Source organism: Carassius auratus, chromosome 8 (genome assembly GCF_003368295.1).
Source record: "Carassius auratus strain Wakin chromosome 8, ASM336829v1, whole genome shotgun sequence".
NCBI classification, from domain to species: domain Eukaryota; kingdom Metazoa; phylum Chordata; class Actinopteri; order Cypriniformes; family Cyprinidae; genus Carassius; species Carassius auratus.
In genome coordinates this window covers 17,793,829-17,812,241 of record NC_039250.1, presented here as the reverse complement: position 1 = coordinate 17,812,241, position 18,413 = coordinate 17,793,829, and the positions used below count along the sequence as shown (strand labels likewise).

At 37.1% G+C, this 18,413-nt stretch overlaps 1 protein-coding gene across 4 annotated transcripts; it reads right to left on the bottom strand.

Moving 5' to 3' along the window:
- Positions 1-1,624: 1,624 nt before the first annotated feature.
- On the bottom strand, positions 1,625-17,598 carry LOC113107455 (coiled-coil domain-containing protein 92). Of its 4 annotated transcripts, XM_026269977.1 has the most exons (6): positions 17,241-17,598; positions 15,788-15,897; positions 14,038-14,095; positions 9,512-9,728; positions 7,512-7,553; positions 1,625-3,323 (listed from the first exon to the last, which is right to left on the bottom strand). In XM_026269977.1, exons 4-6 carry the CDS (start codon positions 9,645-9,647, stop codon positions 2,467-2,469), a joined length of 1,035 nt encoding a protein of 344 aa, XP_026125762.1. In that variant the 5' UTR covers positions 9,648-9,728; positions 14,038-14,095; positions 15,788-15,897; positions 17,241-17,598; the 3' UTR covers positions 1,625-2,466. The 4 variants fall into 4 exon arrangements, with proteins under 4 accessions (XP_026125762.1, XP_026125765.1, XP_026125764.1 ...); XM_026269980.1 differs by lacking the exon at positions 14,038-14,095; XM_026269979.1 differs by lacking the exon at positions 15,788-15,897.
- Between the last annotated feature and the right edge of the window lie 815 nt (positions 17,599-18,413).

Genomic DNA, 18,413 nt, shown 5'->3' with positions numbered 1-18,413 from the left:
CTTGACGTTTTGTCAGTTTTCATTCCATGCGAGGGATAATACGGGGAAACGTGGTTTGATTTAGTCAGAAAAGGGAGAAATTGTCATGACTAGGTATTCACTATTACTTTGGTCCTAAAATTAGACTGCATTTTCAGATGTGGACATGATATTCAAATGCAAAATAACCCTAACAGAGAGCACTAAATAATCACAAAATTCTGTTTAGAAGCAAGCAGGAGGAATTTTATATTTTTATATTATTATTATATCATCTTAAACAATTAATAACACATCTTTGAAGGGATAGTTCACCAAAAAAAAGAAAATTATGTCATTAATTACTCACCTACAGTGTTGGGTATAGTTACTTTGGAAAGTAGTTAGTTAAGTTACAACGTTACCATCAATTAAAAGTAATTAGTTATGATACAGCGTTACCTATTCATAAAAGTAACGCGTTAGAGTACTCATGCGTTACCAAAAATTAAAAGCCGTTCGCAGCGGCTCACACATGACAGACACAGCCCCCGGCCCCTTTAAATGCACCTAAAAGTCGTGACTCCCGACAATGAATAACGTCAGTCATCCGACTAAATTAACACTGCAGGATAACAATAACAGGAAAGACAGTCAGCAATAGGCTATTCCACATGGTGTTTTATTTATTTATTATCACAGAACATATTATTAATCAAAATTCGCACCTACCCAGCCCGGGTAGCTACTGTATATTATGAGCACCACAACATAACTCCTGATTTTTCTTTAACTTTACATAATGCAGTTATCAAAGTACAAGTATGCTTACTTGTAAACACAACCTTAAACAGGCTTGCAGATTTAAATCCATTTAGAAATTATGAACAACCAGCCAGCCAACGATCTAACAGAAATTAACAGCTGCCTGTCAAACAAAAATGATAACAAACCGAATTAAATCCTTCACTGCCACACAGGCAAATGACAAATCGCTTAATAGGCGAACTAATTATTATTAAAGTGTCACTCACAGTCACAAGCCTAAATTCGCTGTAACACAGTCCTCTTACATTTACTCTTCAAAGTAGTGATTAAAACGTAGCAGAAGCAGATTTTCGAAACGTTTGTCCGACAGTCGATTTCTTTTTCGTTGACAAATTGAAAATAATGTGCGTACTTCCATAAACCAAACGCTGTCCTCTCTGCCATCTTGCCGGGAGTTCGAAAAAAAAAAAAAAAACACACACACACAGGGTCAGGCGCAGGGCACAGACGCATCACAGCCATTGACTTTACGATCACAGAGCTTCGGCTCCGCTGATACATCCGCAGGTGGCACAGTAGACCTAGGACTACTGTCTGACAAAAAGCAGGCTGCAGTCGGGATTTTCCTTTCCTTAAAATAACAAATTACTTTTTTTAAAAAATAACGAAGTTACTGATTACTTACGCACGAAACTAACGCGTTAAGTTACACATTTCAGGAAAAAAGTAATTAGAGTACTCTAACGCGTTACTTTGTAACGCGTTACCCACAACACTGCTCACCTAATATCATTTCAAACCCGTTAGACCTTAATTTCATTTTTTAAACACAAATCAATTTATTTTTTATGAAATCCGAGAGGTTTCTGACCCCTCCACAGACCGTAAAAAAGGTGGACTATCCCTTCAACTTATTTTTTATACGTAGATTGTTATTGATAAGAAAAAGCAAGGGAAACAAGATCATAAACTGAAGTGACCTCTTTGAGACCTTTGATTTCTGTAGGTGTTTAATAAGGAGCAGCAGGATTGTTCACATTAGCCTGTAGATATGGGAATGAAAGGGGAAGGAGAGTGGAGTTTCCAGTACTGCTGCAGTGCTCATGAATAAATATGAGTAGATATGAATATGCATTAGAACATTAAATCGGCAGGCAATGAAGAGATTTGGCAATATATGATCCTGTGTTTGCACCTCGAGTCAAACAGAGCGGGATATCGATGATGAGAAGAACAGAAAGCGCAAAGAAGATGCTGAAAGTCAAATGGGAAAGAAAAACAAACATTTGGCATGCTCACAGTTCTCCTTCCCAACTAATGTAGAAATTATTCAAATGACCATGAACAAAAGTATTTAACTTTTTTTTTTCATTTATACAGTGTTGCATAAAAAGCAGCATGACATACAGAAGCTCTTGCTGCCATCCGTAGTCTCTCCATCTTCCCTTTAAAACACATTCATATTCTCCCACTCTCGCAAAAACAGTCTTTGCCTAAATCTTGTTCACTTGCCAAGGCGTGTTGTTCAGAATTTAACAGGGTTGTGCTGTGCTATCGTGTTCGTTAGTTGTTTAAATCTGTATTGTGTTTGTGATCTGTATGTTTTTTTCACTAGGTTGTTGGAGATATGTCGATTTTCACAGTCATAAAGATTTCCGCATATACTTCATTGGTCTTAATACGTCTATACATTTATATACTATCTGTTTTAGGATGTGTATAGGTGCGCATTTGTCAGTCTTAAACAGTTCTGTCTGCACCTGAGCGTTTGCGAACCACCTGCTCCCCATTGACCTGGTCCACAGCGAGGGTCTCCACTTCCGCCTGCTGCCCACCTGCTGAGGGCGAGTGGTGGATCCGATGCGCTACACCTATATGCGCGTTAGCATGGGAATGGGTTCCCTCCCACGATGGAGTATTTTTGGGACTTGGGGGCACTGGGATGTGGGCGGGGCTTGATGGCGTGGCCAAAGAAGCGATGGGCGGGATTACAGAGGGGCGTTCCCGCAGGACCGGCTGAGACTCTAAGGGGGCCGCGGGCTCTCTGGCTTGCAGGAATGGTGTGGGATCTGGCATGGCATCTACCGAATCCCTCAGTACCACCCTACGGCCATCTGCGGCGCCCAACCGGTACAGCTCCGTGTATTCAGAGTGCAGCGGCTGCGAAAGACTTTTGCGCATGCGTCTGCGAGGTGTCTCGGGTTGCCGGATGTCTTTGTCATTTCCTGAAGCCACTGGAGCGGGGGGTGGGGTGGGTTTGAAAGAGCCGATAGGGCTGACAGAGGGGCTTATACCCGCAGCTCCCCCGGCGAGAAGACGTTTTTTGGTAGCGTGGAGCTGGGAGGTGAGGTAGGCAATGGTGCTGGCTCTCTGCTCCAGCTCTCCAGACAGCACAGCCAACTTATGGCTCTTCAACTTCAGCTCATCCAGGTACTTCTTCTCCCGCTCACGGATGGTGTTCTCCAACACAGAGATCATGGCGTTCTTCTGCTCCAGGTCTCGCAGGAGCTCTGTGTTCTCCTGCTCTTTAGCCTTGAGCTGAGCCTCCAGCTCCTCACAGCGCTGGTGCAGCTCTCTGCAACGAGCCTCACCATCATCTGAGAGGGAACAAGATGTTAGGTTCAAACATTTAAAAGGATGCTACACACAAATATATATTTTATTCCAGGGCTCCTCAACTCCTGTCTTGGAGGGCCAGTGTCCTGCTGAGTTTAGTCTCTCGTTGCCAAACTTTCAGACTGATGGCAGAAGGTCTGAAAATCTTGGCCGCTTTTAATGGCCAAGGACCACCCAAAAAGACATATGACTGGCATATAGAGCAACCAATCAAGTTTAGTTTTGTGTTGCATGTTTAGGGGAGTGGAAGTGTTGCCTAATACACCTAATGGAAACGCATCAATTTAACAAAAACTCTCATATATTACAAAGATGTTTTTATGCTTGCATTATGAGGTTTTTCAGGCAATTGAAAAAAGAATATATAGCAAAACTGCAATGGAAAGGTTTCATTTATAGGTCACCTGGCGTAAGTAAAAACATTTTTTAAAGTACTTTTTTTTATATACGGCTCTGTGGAATACTTGATTCTGATTGGTCAATCGAGCCATCCAGCGGTATGTTATTCCCAGATAACAACCGATCATCCGGGTACTACGAGTCATCTTGACTGGTACTGCTTACATGCTTAACGAGTCACTCCGCTATTGTTGACAGTCTGGCGCCATCGTGTGACTGAAAACACTTTACCACCGTGTGTAACAATGGAAGACTTCAATATTAATTTCAACACATATGGTAAAAACTAATCTTTTAGCAATTGTTTTAAGAGGGATAACGTACATCCAGCTGGTTATCTCAGACAACATAAAAAGGTCTTACATAACCTCCAAGAAACACCTTAATCCATTGATATGACGTCTGAGTTTAGATCCAACACAAACAAAACACATCAGAATAAGCTTAGAAAGTGTTCAGAATTACTTGAAAGTTGCAGACGGGTGCGATAAGTTGGGATTTTACTAATGTCTGCAGGACATTTGCCCTCCAGGACTGGAGTTAAAGAATCTTTCACTAGTTTCGTCATCCGTCATCATCATGAAGGCAGCTGTCTATCCAGGAAGAGAAGTGTTTCACTAGGTTTTGGAATAAAGCTATTAAGAAGTACAATGTCTGAAATAATAGGTTTACATAAAGACATTCTGCAAACTGACTAAAGCATTAGCCTGCAGAGGGCAGTAGTGACCTGTGAATCACACATCAATAAACCAATTACCCCTGCAGAACTAAAGGCTATGAAACATCAAACCCTTTCCTATACAGGAACACTCCACTCCTCCCCTAAGATCTGATGTTAAGCTTTTGACAAACTGCATTTGTTGTATTATGGGAACAGCTCGTTTAGCTTAGCTCAGCATAGATATTATTGATTTCTACATACATTTAGCAGGATAAACAAATTGTAATTGCATGGATTATTCCGAACCATCTCTTACTGAGAATCACCTCATCATTAACCATTTTTTATTTTTTTTACATGGGTTACGTTGTTCTTATAAATGTCTAAGAATGTTAAATTTGCATTTAGCAGCCAAACAGGGTGGGGCTGAGACGGGCACCTCAGAGAGAGACTCCACACACTCATAAAGAGAGGGAGTGAAGGGCAGACACAGAGAAAGAGATCCTATCTCCCGTTACACTGATAATGGATGTGAAGGTTGGGGGAATAGCAATGTCCCTCATTATTGTCCTTCAGCTTTGCAACAGCCTAAACAATGGCACGCAAGGGAAGATTTCTCTCTCTTTCTCTCTCTCTCTCACTTTCTTGCTTTCTCTCAGTTTAAATTTATTGTGCTTCACTGGCATGACAAAAGAAAAAGAGTAAACATTTGTAACTGCCAAAGCAATAAAAGAAAAAAGAAATAAAGAAATAACAGAATAGTAGTATATATAGAGAGTAAAATTAGAGAATCAGAAATTTAACAAATGATTTAGATTTAATGATTTAATTTTAAAAAATGATAATTGAAAATTGTATCCAATTAATCAGAAAAATGCTGCAAATTTTAATTAGTGCACGCAAATAACATGAAACAACAACTTAATAGAAAAAAAGGCATATAAAGGTAACTTTAACAAAACACAATAAAATAAATATCCTTTGATATCAGATTCACATATTGGAATTATGCGGTACACTTCACCTGAGACTGAGATAATGAGGGTCTCAGTTCTGTGGGATCTCTCTAATAGTTATTAAAACAGACATGCAGCATGAGCTCATGTTGGAGACTGACTCACTCTCTCTCACTGTCCCTGACCGCTTCATTAGCACTTAGAAATGGCCACACCAGATAATGAGGTCACCATCAAATTCACACACAAACCCAGTTGGACAGCGATAAAACATCCACAAAACACACTCCAGCACAGTCATCTGAGGTCAAAGCGCCAGCTCCAGTATAAGAGTACTTACATGTGGAACTGTGATAGGTATACTTCATTCTTCACGGGTATTTTTTTTTTAAATAAAGATTTATACATCTGAAAGCTGAATTAATAAGCCTTCCATTGTTGTATGGTATAGGACTGAAAATTTGACCAAGATACAAGTATTAGAATATCTGGAATCTGGGGGTGCAAAAAAAAAAAAAAAAAAAAAAAAAAAATCTGAATAATGAGAAAATCACCTTTAAAGTTGTCCAAATCAAGTTCTTAGCAAAGCGTATTACTAACCAAAATAAGTTTTAATATATTTACATTAGGAAATTTACAAAATATCTTAATGAAACATGATCTTTACTTAAGATCCTAATGATTTTTGGCATAAAAGAAAAATTTATAATTTTGACCTACACAATTTGGCTATCGCTACAAATATACCCGTGATATATACCCATGCTATTTAAGACTGGGTTTGTGGTTCAATGTCACATATAATGTGCCACGGTAGAGAGGCAACACAGATGTCTAATTATCGGTGGTGTAGTTATCTGTTACGGACATGTAGTTTAATGAGAATGAACCATCTGCTGTTACTCCAGTCGACAGAAAGAGAAATCATCTCTATTATTATCTGATGGCTGGATTAAGAACAATGCTTGATCTTTGAAATGAGAGGAACACGTGATTCTCATCTGAAAGTCTCTCATGTCATTTGTGAATGTCATTCCACATAAAACCAAGTGTTTTGATGTATGGCAGTGGCGCTAGTCTGAAATGTCATGGCTATTGTTAGGAACATGAGTGTGGGGATGTAGTCAGCAGGTTGCAGATGATGCATTAGCCGTTTGCATTAGTGCTGTATTAGTGTAGTCATTCATAATCTCATTTCCTGTGCTAGACACGAATCTGGCTCACATCGGCCACATGCGCAAACTCAAACAACAGCCTGTCCAACCATATAGACACTAAACAAATGTGAAACTAATTTATTATACACAGCCCTCTGGAATACTTGACTCGGACTAGTCAACTGCAGAAATATTATCTGCAGAATAATCATATTAATCTAAAAACAAATATTGTGATATTGTAACAGTGCTTGTCATGGTGTTTTCTTTCTGTTATTTTATAATTGAATAGAATTTTTAATGTTGTTAGCTATTTTTGTGAAATAATACAATAATTTCAACTCCAAAATAAATATTTCAGAGTCTCAAAGCCTTCAGTGTTTTGCCTGGAAACAGCATGTCTGTGGGAACTGAGCTGAGCATTCAGATGCCTAAATGTTTTATCAGTGCATTGTATGTGTGTGCAGACACTGAAAGGCCAACATATATTAAACAGAGTGAAACTGAAAAGGAGAGAGAGGGAAATGGCAGTCCTGTGGGCAGCAGGGGGTCTCTCTCTCTCTGTGTGTGTGTGTGCGCGGTTAATGGGTGGGTTGCTGGTTGCCAGGTTACAAGGCATAACCATGGTGGTATATGGGCAAAGAGGGACACAGTTCTCTTTCTTAGCGGGAAATAAATAAGTTTTATTTACGACCTGCTGCAAAGAGGGACCAATACCGTGGCAGATAAATAAAGATAGTGCCAGACAAAATAAGAAACAAAAAATAACAGCATATCTGGATGTTTCCAATTGGGCTTCCTCCTGCTGTTTGCATGTCTATCTGTCTGTGCATCTACCAGGCTGTTAAGAGACTTCTTTTAACAGGTAAAAGTGTGGATGACAAGCACTTTGACAGCATCCAAGCAACACCTGACACACACACAGAACCCCTTGCATGAGCAGTTTGTTCTGAGTGTGAATGCAGCCACATATAAAGAGTGCGTGAGAAATCTTACCGCCTGGATCAGAACTCCGCATTGTCAGCTCATATGTCAGGTCTGTGAAACAAAAGAGAGGACAGAAGGAGTGGACAGAATGAAGAACGAGGAGTGTGTGTGTGTGAGAGAGAGAGAGAGAGAGAGAGAGAGATCAAATGTTAGGCTGGCAGCATGAAGCATCACACTACCTTCAATGACAACAGTTGAATAACACATGACACAAGACATCACATAAAACAGGAGATCATGAGAGTGAGAGCAAAAACAGAGAAACAATAACACAACAGAGTCAACCAAGGATAAAGGGCATGTGGGAGTTATAATAATATAAACAAAATGAAACTTCAAATTGCTTAGTTTAATTGCTGAGTTTTTGTTTTCTGTTCCTGAGGCTCAGTGGTAGAGCATTGCGTTAGCAGCGCAAAAGGTTGTGGGTTCGATTCCAAGGGAACACACATACAAAAAAAAAAAAAAATACAAAAAAAAATGTATAGCCTGAATGCACTTTAAGTCACTTTGGATAAAAACGTCTGCTAAATGCATAAATGTAATATAACTGTTTTTTTGTTTTGTGCTTCAATGAACTGCAAACAATTAGACCAGTATTTAATGTTGTTTTGTTTGCTTTGTTTTGCTTTACCTTGCATTTTTGCTTGGCTATTTTGTTTTGTGGTTTTGTTTTTACTTTGCTTTGCTTTGCTATTTTTTTGTTTGTTATGTTTTGTGGTTTTGCTTTGGTGATTTGTTTTGTTTTACTTTTTGGCTGTGATTTTTTTGTGAAATAATGAATCACACACTAATATATAGCACATAGTTTTCATATTCACTTAAGAAAAGAATGACCATAGAGATTGGAATGAAGCAGCATTAAGGCCTTTTCACACTGAACGTGAAAACTCCGTTCCCAGATACCAACGATAACAAGAACTCAGCATCTTCTTCGCTCTCAGAATACTCTTCTTCAGTGCCTCTTGCCTTTTTATGCAACAGCAGCGACACGTGATCTTAGCTCAAATCTACGGGGGAACAAATCAACGTACAGTCGATAGCAAATGATTGCGCCTAGTGTCAATAACCCCACAGGGATCCATTGTTTCAATTCAAAAGTGTCATTGCACCGAATTTTCACATTCAGTGTGAAAAGTTCTATAAGAGTCAGAGTACATTCACTCTGTAGTCTAGATCTTCTGTATTAACAAAAATTAGTGAAACATGAAACGTACGAAAAATGAAAGCAAATAGACATGATCATGACTATATATTTTAAAAGCCCAGTTTGTGACTGATTTGCGTTGCTTTCTCGCATTGCATTGCGTCTGAAACAGAATTTAGATGAGGATTGAGCTGTCTAAAATGAGATCCTAAACAATAATCCCTGTGGCACTGTTTTACTTCACATAGAGAAGTGACCTGTTGACAGGACTGCACAAACTCTATGTGCAGTATGTGTCGCTGACAAAGGGCCACAGATTTGTGTTCATTTTTGATCTAGACATTTACTATAATGCCAACACAAGTGACCTCAAGATGTCAGCATCATTAAACTGACAGTCATCATGTAACACATATGATTTGGCATATTTCATGAGGGCACTTGTGTTCAAATCCAGCTCGAGTCCCAATCCCATCCTCCCCATCCATCCTCTCATTTCCAGTCACATATTAATTAGCTTCTGAATAAAAGTGGCAAAAATACAAAAATAAAATAAAACAATACTAGATATAAAATATATAAATAATAATAAATAAAATAATAATAATGCACTAAAACTGGCAATGATTTTTCTTAATTGCTCAGCAAATATATTTTACATAAGAAAGTAATTATAATGAGAATTTGAGCCATTAAATAAATTAGACACTCCATTTTCATGATTATAATACTTCATTTCCTTAGAAATTTTACTAATGAATGATGTATGTGTTTATGGATGCTAGCTTAAGTGCAGTTGTGCTGTAAGTGGCAGTCACTACATGATGCTCAGTGTATCGGCATGTGTGTGTGTGTATGCATGTACCTGTGCAGTGCTGTTGTAGGCGGCGGACCTCAGCATGAAGGCCTTTCAATGTGTTGGCATGGTCTTGTTGCAGGAACAGAAGGTTTTTCTGTGCACTGTCCAGTTGATTCTCCAAGGTCACACTCACCGAGGCCATGTTGATGATGGTACACAGTCACACTCACATGTGTAACTAAACTCACTCTCTCACACCTGCACACACACTAGCCCAGGAGACCTGTAAACACAAGAAAAGAACATACTAGTCAGATATATGGAATATTATTCAGCCTTCTGGCAGTTATTGCTCACTATAACTAAAAGTTACATTAGTCTATTACATACCTAGCTCCAAGGTTATTGGAGGACGTTTCACAAGAAATTATTATTTCAGTTTTTCTACTTCAAAATTTCTTGGTTAATTTAATGTGTTACTTGTAGTTTCTTCTTATTTGTGCAATTTACTAAACATTTTAGAATTAAATTTGTTTCTGTATCAAATTTGTTTTTACTATAGCTGGTTAATAGTAAAATTCAATTTTTTAAACAAGTATATTAAAATAAAATAACTAATAATATTCTTATTTTTTTATATACTAAAAAAACTATTAATAAAACACCACAAACAAGTTTTTGAGATAAAATATGCAATTTTCTAAAGCAGTGTTACTACATTACATGATTACTGATTATGATGGAAAATGTTGTGTGTATATATAATTATAAATAATAAGATCTAATAACCACAAACTAAAACCGTCTAAAGTAAATTCCATCGTTTCCAAGTACAACAGAAGGAAAATTATTCTTGTATGAAACACACATAATGTTTGACACACACACACACAAAAAAATATCTAAAAAGAGAATTTGACTGTAGTCACATTTTTGCAGTTTAGAGATTCAGGGCTGCAACAGACACAAGTGCATTATTTCAAGATATTTTAGGACAAATCTAATTCAGATCTGACAGGTACTGTAATAGGGACATTTTCTGAGCGTCATTCCATTAAAAAAAAATTACTTACAGCATCTTTAATTAAAACTCTTCTGAGACATCAACATCAGCATATCTGCTACTCTGTAGTACATCTTTAAAATAATTCGACATATCACCAAAATCACTCTTCCTACTGGCACGAGGTCACAATTCACCAGCAGCGAAATATAGATGTGGCTGTGTTTGTGAAACCAGGACAAGCTTCTATAAAACTGCACGTGTGAAGTCAGTGCTGGATAAAACTACACACATGAGATCTTTACAATGGAGTCACAGCCACATAGTGAGGTCAGGAGACTGTCATACAGTACTTACACAAACACAAACACATTTATTGCAATTCAATTGTTTGCTCTGGATATCACTATCCCTTCCTCGAATCCATGTCCCTCTGTCTGAGAGGACAAAGAGCTAAGAAACTATGTAATGAGTTTCAGATGAGACAGAGAAACAAGGGACAGTCTGTAGATATTGTATGTGGGAGTATTGATTTAAGAGGGTGAACGCTGGGCTTGTTTCTTTCCACAGACCCCTGTACTGCTTAGGGATCATCCCCCATCCCAAAGGGCTCTTAAAAGAGGTCATATCATACATATTTCATTTTTTCCTCTTTATGATTTCTGATCCACATAAAATTTTAGTAGGGCAGGGTGATATATTGAATATTCATGGTCTTTTGCAATGAATGTGCTGGTGAATTCAATTGAGCAATATTTTAATAATCAATTATATAGTTTCCTTTGTATCTAACCATTTGTGATCAGTCGTCCGTGAGGGGCTTATGCACTGTTTTGTGTTTATTTTGAATTATTAAAGTTTCATTTTGAGTGACCGCCGGTTCCCGCCTCCTTCTTCCCGATGATTATGGAGTTTTTATTATTACACCATTATAGTTAGCTTTTTATATAGCCATTAATTTTCTGTGATTAGTCTTTGATTCTGTCTTGTCTCACAAGAAGGGAAGTTTAGAAATGTGTTTCAATATCATTTAAAGTAAAAACAGTATTTGACTGATTAATCCTCTGTTCATGTGATTTTGATGAGAATCTTAGTTTAAATAAAAGACATTTGAAGACGGGCAGTTTTGAGTTTGAAGTTTTGAGATCTGAAAGTTGATCAAGTCTCTAATTTTAAAAATCAAGGAAAATTCAATTTCTCATGATATGTCCCTTTTAAAAACACCAGCCTAATATATCATATCCCAGCTACAAATATACTCACTTGTGGGCTAATTTATTCATTAACAACATGTTTAATTTTTTTTTTTTGCTTCTACCAGAAGATAAAAGAAAGTTTCCCCATCATGACTTCTTAAGAAAGGCTTTGATTTAGTAAAAGGGTCCTCATAAAGCCCTATGTAGTTTAAATTATTAATAGATAACTTAGGCTGACTGTCTCCTCTGGGTGCACTTCCTCCTATCATGATAATGCAACACAATAAATCTGACATTCAGAAAGATAGAAGAAAAGGAGAAACACAAGAGATAAGAGAACGCCTTGCGGGTGTGTTGAGGGTCGGCATTGCTAATCATGCTTCACATTCATTCTGCTATATGACGAAAAAAATGAGCTTCCTGCTCTCATCCAGAAAAACGTAATGCTATAAAATATGAAAAATGTTACTGCTGGAGCAAACTGCAGCAGTTTCCAAATGAAACAAGCAGTGATGATGTAGAAGTGTTTGAATTTTAAATGTAAAAAATTACATTTAAAATCTAAGGATTATGTTTAGGGTAAGTGTTATGAAACAAAATATTCCTACTGGTTGTGTAAAATCCTATACAGAAAACAATACTGACTTTTAGACTTTACAGGAGAAAATCAGTCACTTTTAATGACACTCGGTGGACAGTTCATCTGGACAGTGATTCATATGGCAACTTATTTCAGACTTGCAAAAAAATGCATGGTCATGTTTTTCTCATAAGATCGAGTTTAAAACAAGAAAAAGGAGCAGCCAAAAAAGGTAGTGTGTTCAAACAGAAGACAGAAGCAGATGCCTTAAACACACTCTCATTCTGACAGACTAACCACAGCCCTCCACCAGACAGACACGACAAAAGGAAGGGAAAGCAGCAGGCTGGATTCGCTCTGAAGTCAAAACATATACAGTATATACATATATTTGATCAGCATGGATAAAAAGAGGGTAGGAGATGTTCAAGGTAGACTACGAGTCAGTGGAACTCATGAAAAGCCTATGAGCATGAATGAGTAATGGCAGGCTGTGCTCACGCTGGGAGCTCACAGAGAAGACAGTCAGTAGACTCTGCCCAGCTCTTTTATTAATTCACTTACTGCCGTCCTTCCTCATGTGTCCTTTCTCTTTTTCTTGTGATCTCCATTTCTCCTCATTCATACAGTACATCATGCAATACAGATGCAAATGTTAAGATTTACAGAAACAAAGAAACACACTACCCACAAACAGGGTTGGGCAAAATTCTGAATTTAGAAAGGACTCACTTTCAATTTAGAGTGAGATTATAATAAGTGAGAACCACAACCAACAGAAAACTTTTTTTATGATTATTATTTTTTTAATTACTATTTATTACTATTTCTATTTTGGGCCAGATTTACTAAACAAGGCAAATTAGCATTAGAGCGCAATTCGATAAAAACACAGATGGGAGGGGGAAATTCTGTCTGTGATTTACTGACAATGCACACATTAAAGAACACAGGCACTACATCTTATTTAAAAATTTAAATTAAAATTAAAAAATTTAATTTATGCATTTAGCAGAAGCGACTTACAGTGCATTCAGGCTATCAATTTTTACCCATCATGTATTCCCGGGGAATCGAACCCCCAACCTTGCGCTTGAAAACGCAATGCTCTACCAGCTACAGGAACACTATCATTTGCATATTGACCAGCGCCATCTACCAAGAGCAGCGCAAATTACCGCCTGCTTTAAGACATACTTTTTGGGTGTTAAATAATTACACAAATACCAGTGAACTGGCAAGTGCAAATCTTAGTTAATCATGTTGTGTGATTCATTTAAATACTCTCCTCCCATAGGCAAGGCGAGTTTATTTATATATCACATTTCATACACAAAGGTAATCCATAAATTTACAGATCTAGAGGGAAAATATTCAATGAGTTGCAAATATAACTGTGTCCATGCCATTTCAGTGCTAATTTCCCACTGTGTGTCTTTAATAAATCCTAACTTTATTTTTTTATGCTAAATGAGGGTTTGCGCTGGTGAAAGCTATTAACTATTGAACAGTGTATAAAACTTTGGAACTTTTGAACAATATAAATTCAATAAAACTGTCACAAAAGCTAGGTGTAATTTCAAACAATCATTCCCCATATGTTCTGGTTACGATAAAATTTATGGGACATTCATATTTAAGAAAAAAAAAGAAAGAAAAACACCTACAACAGATATATAAAATATTTATTTGAACTTAATCTGTCTACTAATTCTATTTCCTTAAATGGGGATTTTTAGGGGTGTACTAGAACATGCTCTAATGCTTGGTGGAAAACACATTATTTTTCACATAATTTACATTATTACAATACCTTTCTCCCCAGCCTGGCACAAATGGCTCAATCAGTCCCGGGTTTGATGAAGGCCCGCCTTCAGAAAAACAAAATGTTTTGTGATTTTGAAACATGCAGTGCTCATGTTTATTCAATGAAGTCAAAGCCTTTTAGAAAATCTATTTGTGGCGGTCAGTTTTGATATCATGGCGAGCACCACAAATAAATCAATGTATGGTAACACTGTAGTCTCATAATTCATAAAGTCCAAACGAGCCGTTTGTTGTAGTCCTAGTTCTTGAAAAGGGATTTTTTTAAATGAGATATCTCCCTTTGATTTTTTACTTTGTCGATCATTTTTTATACCCAAACATACACACTACACTGACTAAAATTCAAAAAGTGAAAAAACATAACTCACATAGTACACAAAAACTGAAAATACTAATTCACATAGTAAACAATCCTGACAGAAACACAGTAAAACTCCATATGGCTTATATACACACATCCTGAATCCTTTTTTTCAACCATTTTGTACATGGACACCAAAGCAATCCTCTTATAATATCAGTTGGGTGTCATCAATAGCGTAATCTAATCTTTCTTTCACAGCACAACACACACAGACTTTTCACACAGTGAGGATGACTTTGCCACGGTCAAACCTGCTGTGCTTGAAAAAATTTTTAAAAAGTGTTTGGTTATGCTCAAGACGGCAGCTACATAATAAAGGACACCGACAGACGACCTCCATTACTTAAAGACAGAAAGAGAGAGACTATGAGGCTCTGTGGAGCAGGAAAAAACTATGAATAATTTATGAATAATGAAAAGTGAGGCATATAAGGAGTTCGTATGCCTTTGAGCAATACCAATATTAAGGTACAACCGCAATTGATGATGTCATCTATAGTGAATCACATGAGCACTTCCTGAAACGAGAGCTTCCCAGCAGCCACCATGACATCATAACATCATACTGTAGGTATTATTAGAATTAGTGTAGCACCTGACATATTTGTAATTTATTTTACATTAGAGGATTTCTTTGTTTTATTTGTTTCAAAAAAAAAAAAAAAATCAAACGTAATAAACATGAATCAAGTGCTCAAAAGAGTACATGACTGCATGAAAATAACTCTTTATTAATCTATAATCTGCCCATGTATTGATAATTTGTGTGAAACATAAAAAATAAATTAAGAAATGTTGGCATTTCGTATTTATAGGTTTGTAGGCATCTTAGCACACAGCCATCCTGTTTGCTGTTTACCGCACACTAGTCTGTAAATTCACACAATATTTCAAAAGATAACCCTAGTATAATAACCAAATCATAACACACTTATTTATAGGCTGATGGGGCATATATTTATATTATATATTTATATATTTCAGTAATGTTACCTTTCCCTTTTCCCATAAACTTAAACTTCAGCACTCTTTTTTAACCTCATATAATACATTTCTTACTTTCTTGTAATAATAGTCTTTCACATAAAACCTACACATTTTAGGCATGTTTTCAGTGTTTAGAAGCTCTGCACATAGCCTTTAAAAGGAGCTGTATTCCTGGACACCATAACTGTTCATAACTATTTAATATGCTAAGTTAATGTTAGCTATTTTTTCAGTAGACACAATAGAAATCTTGTTTTGGTTAGTGTCTGATTATGAGAACATGAGGGGTTTCTGCTTGCCAAGATATAATCTGATGGGGCATCAGGTGAGCATCAGAAACAAAGTGCACCCCATCACCATCTGTATCCCGCATCCATCTGCTTACCGTAAATTAACCATTGAATCACAGGCGCTGGGAGCATTGACCATCCTTCAGAAGTGATATTCCAAGGCATACGTGAAGACTCACTCCCTCACCCCTCCTTTAGGAGTCATCTATGGGCTGGTAGACATTTTAGAGTGCTGATGCTGACATTTGCTCTGATCTGACCTGAGGGTGAGGCCTCCCCCGCCCCGCTCCACATGAGACAAAAGAATCCCCCTGAGTACTCAACTCTGTTGTTTTTCCCCCGTACTATCGCTCACAACTCTCCCTTAACGGATCTATTTCTTGCCCTCCGAAATCTCTCTCCCTCTCTTGCATTAATAATCAATGAGCTGCAGCTTTAGAGAAGACTCTAAACACTGTTAAATCCTAGTTCTGATACTCACATCACATCACACACACACAAACATGAAAAATCCAATATCCAGTGCTTCAGTATGTAGTCACACCCACTACATACTCCTGCATGATGTAAGCTAATATGATGACATATTATGCAGGGCACAAAAACAGCAGCAGGTTAATAGCAACTGATTATCAGTTATTATTAGAAACATCACTGCTTTTGGGTCCTATTATGAAATAACCATTTATTAAATAAACGAAGGCCATACAAAATCATGATTAATAAAATATGGGAGTTTCATGGCAGCATCTGATTGGCCAGTGCACATCAACACATGCACGTGAGAATGGCTGGGGATGAGCAGGATCATAAACGGCACCTGCATTGCGGACGGCGCAACAATCAACAAACCACCATTCTAGAAATTCATATGATTACACCAGAAGACATTTACAAGGATAGGGACACAAGAGAATGTGTTGCGTTTTTACTCAGAACCTGTGAACAATCTAGAAACGACAGCACGTGTCCTAAAACAATATTGCATATGCATCTGCTAGATAAAATGAATGGATTTTCAAATAACTGATTCGAAGCAAATAAATGTTAACGCATCAATAACAATAATAATAAAAGAAAATCGTAAAAATAATCGATAATTACTTAAAAGCGGATTGTTTTCTAATTTTTTAATATTATTATCATGATGAATAAACAGGAATGTTCTAAAACTCATTTCGAACAACTCTCGTGACATCCAAACCAATCAACCAGAATTTGTCAGTGTCATCTGTTTGCACCCATCTTCACAATCGTCTAGTTACTGTCATAATAATCAGCCACCGGCTAATGATCTCATCCGTCCGAAAATACGCAACAAGCAGTAAACAATAACAACCTACATCACTGCAAGTGCTAAACTGCGTACTTAAAATATACGTGGCAGTATTGTTTTCTTAAACAAACAGTGCAGTAGGCTTTCTTTGAAAACATGGCTTGTTTGTTTCAGTCAGCGGCTCGAGCTGGAGCAGGTGCAGCCGAGACGCGACCCGCCCCTGAGCGCGCTTTACACCGGGAGCGAAGCGCAGAGAAGCGGCCGACACCTACCGGATTGATGGGCTGAGGTTACTGTGTGTCTGGTGGTAGAGATGGGGTCGGTTCTGCTGTTTGCGGGCTTTTGAGAGGAGAGATAGGCTGGGTTTTGTCTCCTCGCTGGAGCAGAGAGAGAGAGAGAGAGAGAGGGCTGTGTCTGACATCTCCCGGAGATACAACACTAAATAATGCGGTGCATGCCGGGATACTGAGGAAAACACACAAACTGAGGGCCTCTGGCGCAGGTGAAACGCACGTAACATACACAAGTCACTCTGTTTTCATATAAATGTTAATGCCGAGTTATCCATATAGATGTAAATATATCTGGCGATTTAAAGTCGATGGCGAGTTAATTGTGTCAACCGAAATGAAGGCTATTTGACGCAAAGCATCATCATCACTATAGAAACATGATGACGTTTAGCGTACGCTTGGTTTACAGGTCTGCGACATGTCATTATGTATGACTATGAAAATTAAATAACATGTGATTTGAGAATGGAAAATGTATATCATTATTTATATTGTTTTCTGTTATTAGAAAAGTTTAATATTCATCATACAAAACAAAAAAATCTCTATTGCAGTTCCAGGCAGACCTTTTAGGTATTGAATTGAGCAAATCACATTTTCAAAAAGAAAAAGACAGGAAGCGTTTATTATCATTATTATTATTATTATTATTATTATTATTATTATTATTATTATTATTATCAAATGTAATTATATTTATGATGTTTTTATAGCTAATGTTCTCAGTTAGAAATGATATATATATATATATATATATATATATATATATATATATATATATGTGTGTGTGTATGTGTGTGTGTGTGTGTGTGTGTGTGTGTGTGTGTGTATGTATGTATATATTCACACAGTTGACAAAGAGTGAAAAAAGACACCAGATTGACAGTTAGACTTTTAGTCATTTTTTGATGAAATAACACCACAAAATTAACTGGCAAATTAAACATTTTATAATATCTGTCATAAGTAATTCAAAAGACTACTTATGCTTAGCCCTATATCATTAGTAAAATATCCGTAGTTAATTTATGAAAATACATTGTAATTACACACACACACACACACACACAAACTTCAGCACTCTTTTTTAACCTCATATAATACATTTCTTTTGCATATATTAATATATATTTATATTATATATTTATATAT